The sequence below is a fragment of the Leguminivora glycinivorella genome, chromosome 25 (assembly GCF_023078275.1).
Source record: "Leguminivora glycinivorella isolate SPB_JAAS2020 chromosome 25, LegGlyc_1.1, whole genome shotgun sequence".
NCBI lineage: Eukaryota > Metazoa > Arthropoda > Insecta > Lepidoptera > Tortricidae > Leguminivora > Leguminivora glycinivorella.
Genome location: NC_062995.1, coordinates 44211 through 57709, shown reverse-complemented (window position 1 = coordinate 57709; position 13499 = coordinate 44211). Strand labels below are relative to the sequence as shown.

General features: G+C 40.4%; 1 protein-coding gene across 1 annotated transcript; it reads left to right on the top strand.

Annotated features, from left to right (window-relative positions):
• The first annotated feature begins 3734 nt into the window (after positions 1 to 3734).
• On the top strand, positions 3735 to 7965 carry LOC125239366 (gastrula zinc finger protein XlCGF26.1-like). Its single transcript, XM_048146927.1, has 4 exons — positions 3735 to 3891; positions 4603 to 4782; positions 4928 to 5146; positions 6534 to 7965. Exons 1-4 carry the CDS (start codon positions 3843 to 3845, stop codon positions 7655 to 7657), a joined length of 1572 nt encoding a protein of 523 aa, XP_048002884.1. The 5' UTR covers positions 3735 to 3842; the 3' UTR covers positions 7658 to 7965.
• Positions 7966 to 13499: the final 5534 nt, after the last annotated feature.

Below are 13499 nucleotides of genomic sequence, written 5' to 3'. Positions count from 1 at the left end.
AAAACAGAACAGCGATGAAACCATCGACACATATGTTCAAGCTCTAAAACATTTATCTAAAGATTGTAACTTCACTGCTGTCGACAGTAATAAAAACCGAGACGATAACATTCGCGATGCCTTCATAGCAGGAATTTCTTCAACAAAAATAAGAGAAAGACTTCTTGAAAACCTTAGCCTAACGTTGGATGAAGCTCACAACCAAGCTCGCTCCTTAGAGATGGCAGAAGTCAACACACGACATTATAATAATCCTGCTCCTGTGAATGCGATTAGCGAAAACTTTCGGAATACTCCCACCTCTAGTGAAGCCGTCTCCGCTGCCACACCAACCCTCCCCAATCGCTCAAATCGTAAATGTTTTTACTGTGGAGGACGCGTGCACGCACGCAAAACTTGTCCCGCTTTCGACACCTCTTGTCAACTTTGCAACAAGAAGGGACATTATGCTAGCGTTTGTCGAAGCAGGAACACAACCAGCGCTGCGGTATTCGATACGAATGATGTCAGTGAAAATATCGTCGCCGCTTCACCATCATCTTTACGCCGAACGATTGTGCCTACATATATCAAAGGTATCAAAGCTGAAGTCTTGCTAGATAGCGGCAGTGCACATAGCTATATGAGTTCAGAATTCGCTGAATTAAGCTCAATGAAGAGTAAGCCAAGTAAGCAAACTATAACGATGGCTCAACGAAGTCATAGCGCGCATGTAAAGGAGAAGTTAATATCACTCTTACATTGGGTAAGCACTCATACGAAAATGTGAAATTACAAATAGTAGAAGACCTATGTGCCGACGTGATTATAGGACTTGACGTACTTAGTCAGCATTCCTCTGTAGAATTCGAGTTTGGCGGCCCCAGAGAGCCATTAATTGTTTGTAACGTGACCGAAGCATCTGTGCCTGCAGTACCCCTATTCGGAAACTTAACTCCAGGATACAAACCAATCGCCATCAAGTCACGGCGATACAGTAACGATGATCGATGTTTCATTGAAAACGAGGTAAAGAACCTTTTGAAGGGAGGCATCATAGAAGAAAGTAGGTCACCATGGCGAGCGCAAGTACTAATTACTAAATCTGCGACTCATAAGAAACGTCTTGTAATCGACTACTCAAGAACAATCAATCGGTACACTGAACTAGATGCTTATCCACTCCCCAGCATTGAAGAATTAATTTCAAAAGTAGCGACATACTCTGTCTTTAGCGCTATAGACTTAAAAAGCGCTTATCACCAGGTGCCGATATTGCCAGAGGAAAGACATTTTACTGCCTTCGAAGCCGCCGGAAATCTATATCAATTCCGACGGATCCCGTTCGGTGTTACTAATGGAGTTTCCAGCTTCCAGAGAACCATCGATTGGCTTATACGGGCAGAAAAATTAACTGGCACATTTGCTTATCTTGATGACATAACAATATGCGGCAAGACACCTGAAGAACATGACACAAATTTGAGAAATTTTCTCAAGGCTGCTGAGAAGTATGGATTAACCATAAATGAAAGCAAGTCAATTTACAAACAAACCTCAATCAATATACTTGGTTACACTATCGCCAACAACGTCATTAAGCCTGACAGCTCCCGGCTAGAACCTCTCTTAAACTTGCCACCACCACATGATTTGCCTAGTATGCGTAGAGCTTTAGGTATGTTCGCCCACTACTCAAAGTGGATACCAAACTTTTCAGAAAAAGTTCACGAGCTTGCAAACATGAAAACATTTCCACTGACTGGAAATTTGATGAAACAGTTTGAAGAACTTAAAAACTATATAGTAAAATCATGTGTTCACGCCATTGACGATAAAGTGCCTTTTACGGTGGAGACAGATGCGTCTGAGCACTCAATTGCGGCAACACTTTCACAAGCCGGCAGGCCTGTAGCATTTTATTCGAGAACTCTCAATCGAAGTGAACAAAACCATTCGGCCATTGAGAAGGAAGCTTACGCAATCGTCGAATCCTTGAAGAAATGGCGGCATTTTCTAATTGGAAAACAATTTATGCTCGTAACTGATCAGCGCTCTGTCTCTTTCATGTTTGATAAGAAACACGCAAGTAAAATCAAAAACGAGAAAATCCAACGCTGGCGTCTAGAGCTATCTCCATATAAATATGACATCGTGTACAGGCCTGGCACGCAGAACCACGTAGCGGACGCCCTCTCTCGCGTCTGTGGTACTATCGACGCATCCGCCAGACTGCGATCTCTCCACGAGGCACTCTGTCATCCAGGAGTAACAAGAATGGCACATTGGGTTCGCTCCAAGAACTTAGCCTACTCCATTGAGGAGATAAGAAGTATGACGAAGCAGTGTCGCATTTGTTCAGAGATAAAGCCTACATTTTTAAAGGCAAATGAGCAAAATAAACTTATTAAAGCCACCTCGGCTTTTGAAAGGCTAAGTATGGATTTTAAGGGGCCAGTGCCATCAAAAACTAATAACAAATACATTTTGACAGTGATTGATGAGTACTCACGATTTCCATTCGCATTTCCATGTTCCGATATTAGCGCGAAAACTGTAATTAAGCATTTAGATACAATTTTTAGCATGTTTGGCACGCCGGGCTATGTGCACTCAGATCGTGGAACGTCATTTTTATCGGCAGAAGTAAAAGAATATCTTCACTCCAGACAAGTAGCTACAAGTCGTACAACGCCGTACAATCCTCAAGGCAACGGCCAAGTTGAAAAGCTAAATTATACGCTCTGGAAAGCGATACAGTTGGCATTAAAAACCAAAAATTTGCCAATTGAAGCATGGGAAGCAGTTCTACCACAGGCATTGCACTCTATACGATCGCTTCTATGTACCAGTACCAACTGTACGCCACACGAAAGAATGTTTCGCCATACTCGAAGATCAGCAAACGGAGACTCAATACCAACATGGCTAACGGATTCGAGTAAAGTCCTAATGCGACGTTTCGATAGAAAGACGAAATACCATCCGCTAGTCGAAGAGGTAGAAGTGCTAGAAACTAATCCCACATATTCGTACGTTCGGACTTTGGACGGTCGTGAGACCACTGTGTCCAATCGACATTTGGCGCCTCTCGGGTGTAACGAGGGAGACGTTCTTGAGATCGGCGACTCTGAGGAGGTTGGGTTGGACAGACCGCAGACACCGCCTGTACCATCGTGTTCGCCAACACCGATAACACCTCATTCATCACCGACACCTCCTTCATCACCGACAGCACATTCGCCTCCAGCTTCGCCTTTTGCCACGCCTTCTTCACAGTCACCATCGGAAAGCTTGCAAGACGAGGCAGAGCAACCGCGCCCAGACAGTGGTGAACCTACAGGTTCAGACGCACCCCGAAGATCTGGTAGAACCCGTAACGCGCCAAAGTTTTTACTGGATTATATTTGGCCGGGGTGAATGTAGTAAACCTCTTTATTTATATCCTTATTTATTGTCAACTGCCTATTTAAAATTGTCATTCACATACGTCATGTTTTGCTAATTAAAACCTATGATATGGGTTTTGCTTATTATTTCACCTAGTTTGAATATAACACTAAAATAATATAAGAAGTTATAAAGTCAGGTAATATACAGATAAAAGTACTACTACTATGGTAACCTCATTAACACTGGCCACGGTTCAATTTAGTATGGCAAAAAATGTGATTCCACAATCTAGTTTAATAATTCTAAATCTACGGTCATGTCATCTGTCAGTGGCATGCACTGCACTGGTAAAAATTGGTATTGTTTTGTTTTGCCGGCGAAAGCGTGGTTATTTCTTGTTTTATTTGTTTGTCTGTGTATTTTCTATTTGTTTGACAAATAATTATTGGAAAGCGAGGGCTTTAAGCACGATGGAGGAAACAGCGCGTGTGAAACAGGAAGCCGAGTGGACTCTTGAAGGTAAGCTCGCACTAAGTGCGTTTTCACATTATCCGATCCGATATCGGATGTCGGACCGATATCCCATACATTTAAGTCGCCATCTTTGATTTTTGCCTTTAAAATCCTTTCGACATCCGATATCGGATCGGATAATATGAAATCGCACTAACAGTACTCATGATCACTTCTTTATCAAAGATTCTGTGAGTAAGGACCCCTTACGAGAGTTGCTCCACACTTCAACTTAATATATGGACCTCATGAATGGCTCAGAAAAGGGACGGAAGGTGCTCGTGGTGACCTCGACATGCACACGGAGTATTGAGTATTTTATGCTCTAATTCTAATATACTCGTAGACAGTAAAAAATACTATTGAGTATTTCATTGCACCAAATTGGATCGTTGTTGGATCCTTCGATCGATCATTCGTTGGATCCAAATTGCCCAAGATAGTGACATGTGGAAATTGATGGAGGAGGCCTTCACCCAACAAGCCGGGTCTAATGCACCCGGATAATTAAACAAAAATGAGTGTAAAAAAAAAAAGTGTAATACCTACTTGCAATTAGAATACTACTGTCAATAATAGTTGCCTATGTCTTTCTTATCTTCTTCTCTGTCCTATCATCAATGGCTCAGCACAATAACACAAGAAAAAAATTAAATACTGTGTCCATGGTCCAATAAAGATGTATTTTATGATTATATGATGTGCATTATGTTTCAGTGACGGTGAAGGTTGAAGCAGACACTGCAGAGGAAGAGGAGTGTGCGGACGACGTGGCCGGGTGCGGAGTGAGCGCGGCGGCCCTGCTGGCCGGGCTGTACGCGGGCCACGAGGTGAAGGACGAGCTGGTGCTGGGCCCGGAGCGCCCGCACCGCCCCGTACTCGCCCCGGTGCCGAGAGGTCACTACAATTTACTGCTCTACACATAAGATTGTGTCAAATATTTTCGCAGTCTTCTTTTTGTGCAATGTTATTGCGGTGACTGTACCTACAATACGAACCTTCTAGTTTTATGTATTATTATTCATAAGTAATTTCCCTGTAGACACCGCCGGCTGGCACGCCACTCCGCCACACGCAGACTCGGACACTGAACAAGGAGTACACCACACTCCTGACTACGACAGAGAGCCGGTGTGCGACCTGTGCGGACACCGCTTCCACTCCAAGGCTGAGTTGCTGCGCCACGTGGCGGTGCACATCCATGTGCCGATGAGCGTGGAGTGGGCAGCGGGCAGGCTTGAGGTGGCAGTCGCAGTCCGCGGTGAGTAGTTCTTGTAAACACACCATATCCTTGTTGAATATCACCGACACTTATCATCATGGCAAAAAAAAGCGCTGGTGACCTAGCGGTAAGAGCGTGTGACTTTCAATCCGGAGGTCGCAGGTTCGAACCCCGGCTCGTACCAATGAGTTTTCGGAACTTATGTGCGAAATGTCATTTGATATTTGCTAATCACTTTTCGGTGAAGGAATATATCTTGAGGAAACCGGACTAATCCCAATAAGACCTTAGTTACCCTTCGGGTTTGAAGGTCAGATAATAATAATACTCGGCTTAACCCGTGCATTTCATTATTTCACTGGAACACCTAGAAAAACTAAGAACCCAAAAAATAATAAATAAGCAATAATGCTGGGATAACGCGGGCATGACGATTTGGTTTCGTTACACCTAAATATTAGTATGTTATTGTATGTATTTACTTATCCTCATTTTCATACATGTCCTCTATAGGAAAATCTACATGTATGAAACTGTCCCATAGGACATGTAACTGAAGCGTCAAATCGTATTTTTTTATATTGATTTTTATCCATATCATTTAAGTCTCAAAATACCTTATCTGCCGGGTGTAGACTCTGAGCGGCCTCGCGAAGCGTTCGCCTCGCGCAGAAAACAGCCAGTGTAGATATACAGGGTGTATTTTGATAGCGGGTCAGTAGGGGCAGCTATACGGTGTTGAGATTATGTGGTTCTACGCGAAAATGGTCTAAGGAGAGGTTTCTCCTTCGATTTCAAATTGATGAGAAATGGCTTTTACAGATTTTGGAAAAAAAAAACATTCAGCGTGCGACAAAAACGGCATTTTTGAGAAAAACGTTTTTTTCACGCCAATCGATCACATTCCTAACAGGATCAAAAGCACATTACCGCAAGTTGAGCCCAAAGAAACTATTGATACTGAATAGGAATGGAATCGATTGGCATTAAAAAAACACCATGTGAAAAAAAGTTTTTTTTCATACAAAATGTATGGGAAAAGTTTTTCGCGGAATTTTTTTTTTGGTCCCATACAAGCTTTAAATCCTAGACAGGAATTGGATCGATTGGAATTGATTTTTTTTGTCAAAAACGGCCTTTTATGCGCAGCCTGTATGTTTTTTCCAAAATCTGAAAATGCCATTTTTTATCTATTTCAAATCGAGGGAAGGTCTCCTTAGACCATTTTCGCCGCCCTTACTGTCCCGCTATCAAAATACACCCTGTAGACGTATGTGGGACATAAGGGCTCTTAAGTGAAGAGGAACATTACAGAAACATAAATAGGTTTGCGCTCTCTCGTATGTAACAAAGACAAGACAGGAAACTATAGACACCGAGCATGCCTAAAGATAATTATTATAAAACAAATTATATGATATTCCAGCGCCCGCTGCTGTCTCCGCTGCGGCGGGGCGGGGGCGGCCTCCCCGGGACAAACACGCGCGCGCTCACCCCACCACACCACCCTCCACGCGTTCCACCCGAGCACACACACACTCCCGACCGACGACACGCGACTGTACAACATCTAGCGATAGACTCTTCGAGTGTAACGATTGTGGGTACAAGTGCACGCAGAAATCGACATTATTGACTCACATGATGATTCACACTGGCGAGAAACCGTTCAAGTGTAAGCACTGTCACTACTGGACCCGGCAGCTAGAGTCCCTGCGAACTCACGAAATGAGACATGCCGATGAAACCGCGTTTAAATGTAACGACTGCGAGTACGCGTGCATGAGCAAGGCGACCTTAATAGATCACCTGAGGAAACACACCGGCGACAAACCGTTCAGGTGTGAGCGCTGTAACTATAGAACCCATCGTGCGGCTGCCTTAAGCGATCACGTGAAGACACACGCTGAGGAAAAGCCGTTCGACTGTAGTGTCTGCGGCTACAAGTGCAAAACCAAGAAAAGCCTCCAGCGTCATCAAACGACGCACTCCGACCTGAAGCCGTTCCGGTGTCGTTATTGCGAATACAAGTGCCGGCGGAAGAGGTACCTGCGCTTCCACGAGATGAAGCACACTAGGGAGAAGACAGCTCAGTGTAGATATTGTGAATACAAGTGCACACATGAAATAACTTTAAGAAATCACGAGAAGAGCCACACTGAGAACAAACTTTTTCAGTGTAGATATTGTAAATGCAAATGCGAGAATGTTGTAGAGTTACGTAATCATATGATGACCCATGACAAGGAGAGGCCTTATCAGTGTAGTTATTGCGAGTACCGGTGCACGCGGAAATCAAACCTACGAGATCACGAGACGACTCACACAGGGGAAAAGCCTTTTCAGTGTAGTTATTGCGAGTACCGGTGCAGGTTGAAATCATATCTACGAGACCACGAGATGACTCACACTGGGGAAAAGCCTTACCATTGCAGTGTTTGTGGGTTCTGGTGCAGGCAGAGATCAAATCTACGAGACCACGAGATGAAACTCACTAGGGAAAAACCTTTTCAGTGCCGTTTCTGTGTGTACAAGTGCAAGCGGAAATAGTACATTACGATACAAGTGCGTAAAAAAGGAAGTTCGAAACGAGTGGCGATAAATTAAAACACGACCGAAGGGAGTGTTTTAAATCGACACGAGTTACGAATTTCCTTTTCGCACGTGTATCGTACGACGTTGTCTTGGTGTGGACGTACGGGCTCTCTGGGGCTGTTTCACGTTTAGTTATACCAAATACCTATATAACTTCGTAAAGACCGATAAAGTCTAAGAAAAAAACGTACCCCAAAACCAACTGAAAAAGGTACGGTGAGCTAGATGGCGATACACCTTTTATTTGGGATACGCTCGGCTAGATGGCGCTAATATTAATATTTGACATTTTAAAACATATGAAGCTAAGAATATGGCCCAAATTGTCAAAACTGAGGTTCAAAAGTTTTAAGCCGGTGTCGAGAGATGGCAGTCTATGCACTGTGATTATTTTACTTTGACAGTCATTCTCTATAATACTCGATCCTCTTTGGTTATACCCAAGTTGCCAACTGAAATTGTGATAAGAGCATCGTTATTAATTATTACATTTATTATTTTTGTAGTGTTTATCTTTATTGAGGCGTTCAACAAACTTTTTTATGTATTTATATTGTAAAAACAGGTAGGCTACAAAAATATGGTAAGATATTGTAATAAAACATGAAACATCTTGTTGATAACTAGCTTTATTTACATATAGAACTAATCCTTAAAATGACAGGCAGGAATCCATACTCATCAATCTCATCATCATCATTTCATCCATTAACCCTTAAATACATGAATTTTTCTTTTAACGACATATTAAGAGCGCTATGACAAAAAAAGGCGATATATTGTAAAATGCACAATATTTATCGACAAAATTGTACACTTTACTCATACTAAAAGACAGTGAAAGTACTTGTTTCAGTTAGAACATCTTATTAACTGTCGGTTAAATAAAAAACATATGAAAAAAAAAGCTTTTTCAATTAGTAATGATTGTTTTTCTGATGCTCGTTTAGGAAAAACCGCGTGAAGCACAGAATTCGGAGCTCTTATTATGTACAATTTGATAAGATCACTCTCATAAATGAGGTAAATTTAAGTTCCAAATATCTTGTACTTAAGGCCCATTAAACAATATTTATCATTTAATCCTTTGAAATTGAGAAATTGAAAGTAAAACGAACTCAATTTTGTCTTGAAAATACATCGAAACAAGTGATCATTTCTCCGAAAATCTACATGTTATCGAAGTTATTTTAGTATATAAATAATCTGCACAATGTGCTTAAACTGCTGTTATCCATTTGTCGTTATAATATTTTATCATGATTTTTTGCCAATTTTTTTAAAACTAGCCTTCCTGTCGCTATTTTACCGGCGACGGACGCCTGCGATTTCAGTGCCGCGCCGGAGCTCGAGGAGGTAAGACGTATGTCGCTTTGGTCTCCGAGTTTTCATCGCAAACGTCGAGAATATTTATTGTTGTGTGGGTCGGACGCCTTGTTTCTACACGGGCTATCCTCGCATTGTGTGTGTGTAAACAGCGACCAACGAATTTGATCCTAGATCCGTAAATATTTGCTTTTGTAATACTTTGTTATGTTTAGATGTTAAAGTATTACAACGTTGTGATGATAAAAATGTGAAAATTACAATACGGTCAAGATGATAAGACACATCAAGATGGTACTCGGGATCTGATGATGGAGCCAGAAGGTGGTCACCAGTACCAGTGAACCATGTAAGTAAACGACTTCGTGTTTAGGCTCGTTGGGTTCGTCTCAACAAGACCTTTGACAAGAGGTGGTACTCAGGGTCTGATGATGGAGCCAGATGGTGGTCACCAGTACCAATGAACCATATAACTAAACCCAGAGATGGGGAAATCGTAATCGATTCCGGATTACACGATTACTTGATTTTACTTTGTAATCTGACACTACTGGGTGTCAGATTACTTGTAATGTAATCAAGTGAAACGGTAAATTACCATTACATGTAAAGGAATCACTAATCATCTATACAATCATTACTATTACCAATAATTCGGAATCATAGTCGATTCAAAATAACTGAAATTATTGACTTGATTACTTTCAGATTACGAATATGTAGTACCTCAGATTGCTGACTGTCACTTTGACACAAAAGTCGTCATGGGTGTCGTAAAATAGGTTTTAGGAGGTGCTGATTCCAAAATTAATGACTAATGTTCAATCTGACATTGCTGACTGTCACTCTGACACAAAAGTCGTCATGGGTGTCGTAAAATAGGTTTTAGGGGGTGCTGATTCCAAAATGAATGACCAATTTGGAATCTGACATTGCTGACTGTCACATTGACACAAAAGTCGTCATGGGTGTCGTAAAATAGGTTTTAGGGGGTGCTGATTCCAAAATTAATGACCAATGTGGAATCTGACATTGCTGACTGTCACTTTGACACAAAAGTCGTCATGGGTGTCGTAAAATAGGTTTTAGGAGGTGCTGATTCCAAAATTAATGACTAATGTTCAATCTGACATTGCTGACTGTCACTCTGACACAAAAGTCGTCATGGGTGTCGTAAAATAGGTTTTAGGGGGTGCTGATTCCAAAATTAATGACCAATTTGGAATCTGACATTGCTGACTGTCACTTTGACACAAAAGTCGTCATAGGTGTCATATAATAGGTTTTAGGGGGTGCTGATTCCAAAATTAATGACCAATGTTCAATCTGACATTGCTGACTGTCACTCTGACACAAAAGTCGTCATGGGTGTCGTAAAATAGGTTTTAGGGGGTGCTGATTCCAAAATTAATGACCAATGTTCAATCTGACATTGCTGACTGTCACTTTGACACAAAAGTCGTCATGGGTGTCGTAAAATAGGTTTTAGGGGTGCTGATTCCAAAATTAGTGACCAATTTGAAATCTGACATTGCTGACTGTCACTTTGACACAAAAGTCGTCATGGGTGTCGTCAAATAGGTATCCGGAGGTGTTTGAAAACTAATGACCAATTTGGAATCTGACACTGTTGACTGTCACTTTGACACAAAAGTGATCATGGGTGTCTTCAAATAGGTTTTCATGGGTACTGATCTCAATATTAATGATCAATTTGGAATCTGACATTGCTGACTGTCACTTTGACATAAAAGTCGTTATGGGTGTCGTCAAATAGGTTTCCTTTCCAGGGGTACTGTGCAATGTCAGGTTCCAAATCGGTCATTACTTTTTAAATCATTTCATTAATTTTGGAATCAGTGCCCCCTAAAAACTATTTGACTACACCCATGATTCCTTTTGTGTCAAAATTACAATTAGCACTGTGAGATTCCAAAATAGTCGTTAATTTTGGAATCAGCACCCCCGGAAACCTTTTTGAAGACACCCATGACGACTTTTGTGTCAAAGTGACAGTCAGCAATGTCAGATTCCACATTGGTCATTAATTTTGGAATCAGCACCCCCTAAAACCTATTTTACGACACCCATGACGACTTTTGTGTCAAAGTGACAGTCAGCAATGTCAGATTCCACATTGTTCATTAATTTTGGAATCAGCACCCCCGCAAACCTATTTGACGACACCCATGACGACTTTTGTGTCAAAGTGACGGTCAGCAATGTCAGATTCCACATTGGCCATTAATTTTGGAATCAGCACTCCCTAAAACCTATTTTACGACACCCATGACGACTTTTGTGTCAAAGTGACAGTCAGCAATGTCAGATTCCAAATCGGTCATTAATTTTTAAATCAGCACACCCGAAAACCTATACTCGTGGTATATGCACTTGAAATGTGAAAGTGAAAATGCTAGAATGACATGTAAACCACGAAGTTGTATAAGTAGTCATATTATTCATTGGTATTGGTGACCACCATCTGACTCCATCATCAGACCCTGAGCACCACCTTGAAGTAATTAGAATTGTATTTGTCTTATTTTATCATCATATTAATATAATTATACTTTACTCTAATACTTATCATATAACAAAAGCAAATATTTGGGATGGGATCTACTTTTATAATTATTACTTTAATTTTTTAAATAAATTTTAACATAATTGATATTATTTCGCGCTATATTCTCGTATTTTCGTACAAAATAATGTTTATTAGAAACCAAAAGTTTATATCGAGATAGTAGATTGTGGTTGTTATCAAAATTCCATAGAAAGGATCAAGATTGTTTTGTCCATTATTGTAGTGCGAGCGAGTGATAAGACGTGCTAGAAAGGGTCGGCATATTGGGCTCGCGCGGCGGGTAAAATACCTAATTTCGCCCGACGCCGAAATGTTATAACGCTCTTAATATATGTGATAGACAATGGTTTTCTGACTCTGAGAAAAATAATAAAAAAATATTTAAGATCGATTTTTATATTAAACTAGCTTTTACCCGCGGCTTCGCCCGCGTAATAAATTGAAACGTTTACAAAAAATAAGATTTTCATTTGGATCCGTAGGTTTCTTTGTAGGTACATCTGTCCGCGATTATTTAGATTAAGGTAAAGCGGGGCAATTTTCGACTGGAGGGCCATTGTAACTGATCTATTTGCTGTACGGTCCGGTTTTGGCTGACTGTACCTTACACATATTACTATTGTTTTTAAATAAATTCTTGCAATGATTGTAGAATTGTTACACAGCGACCACAGCGTAGGTAGTAGGTACGAATATGTATGTATTTTACCTATATAAATATTTATACTGGGGAAACTTCATACAACCCACATAGCCAGTATCTCGACGCTATGGTCGGTAGGGTAAAAAGTACTTCCTTGCATTATCGCTTACAATTTTTTCCATTTTGCTTATACTTACTGCAAACGTAAACATATAAAAGGCAAGCAAACAACGATCTTCTTACAGCACATTGAATGTAATAGTTATTACGGATGCAGGATACTCGCCGATGCCTACTTACTAATGTAGCATAACCACATGGAAAATAAAACAAAGGGATTACAGTAATGTAAACTTAATTTGCTTTAGGAACCAATTAGAAAAGCTTTCTTTCACAGAAACTATAAGTAGTAATGATCCTAACATGGCATATAATGCTTTTCTAAAGGACTTTCAGTCTCTTTATAACTTATGTTTCCCCTTTAAAATCATTACCCTAAAAACATATAAAAAACCTCGGTGGATATCTCGAGGTATCAAATTGTGCAGCAAAAAATGTCGACAGTTATTATGGCAGTCTAGATTTAACCCTACGCATGCAAATAAAATTGCGCATAAAAATTATAACGCCAAATTAAAAAAAAATATAAAACTTACATAACTTTCCCAGAATAATCATTTTATAAATACATCCGAAAATAAATCCAAGGCGACATGGCAAGTTATCAACCAAAATAACCAGTGTTTTCCAAAAGAGCCTATAATACATGTAAGGAAAGATAATAAGATTGTGTCTGGGGCCGAAAATGTTGCGAATTCATTTAATGACTTTTTCATTGACCAAATACAAAGTCACAAACACTCGAAATTCCAAAATGTGAGTGTTAACTGTCCACAAACTATCTACATGAGACCTACCATTCCTTGCGATATAACTACTATTATCAAGTCGCTAAAAAAATCTAACAGTGTAGGACATGATGGAATTTGTACAAAAATTATTAAGTATGTGTCAGACATTATCGCATCGCCTTTAAGTCATGTAATAAACCTTAGCATAGCGTCAGGCGTCTACCCAGAGAAGTTAAAAATAACCATTATTAAACCACTACATAAAAGGGATGATAAGACTAATATGGCGAATTATAGGCCCATCGCTCTTGTATCCATATTCTCTAAGATTTTCGAAAAAGTCATATACGAATCGCTGTACAGCTTTCTAGAGAAATATAAATTACT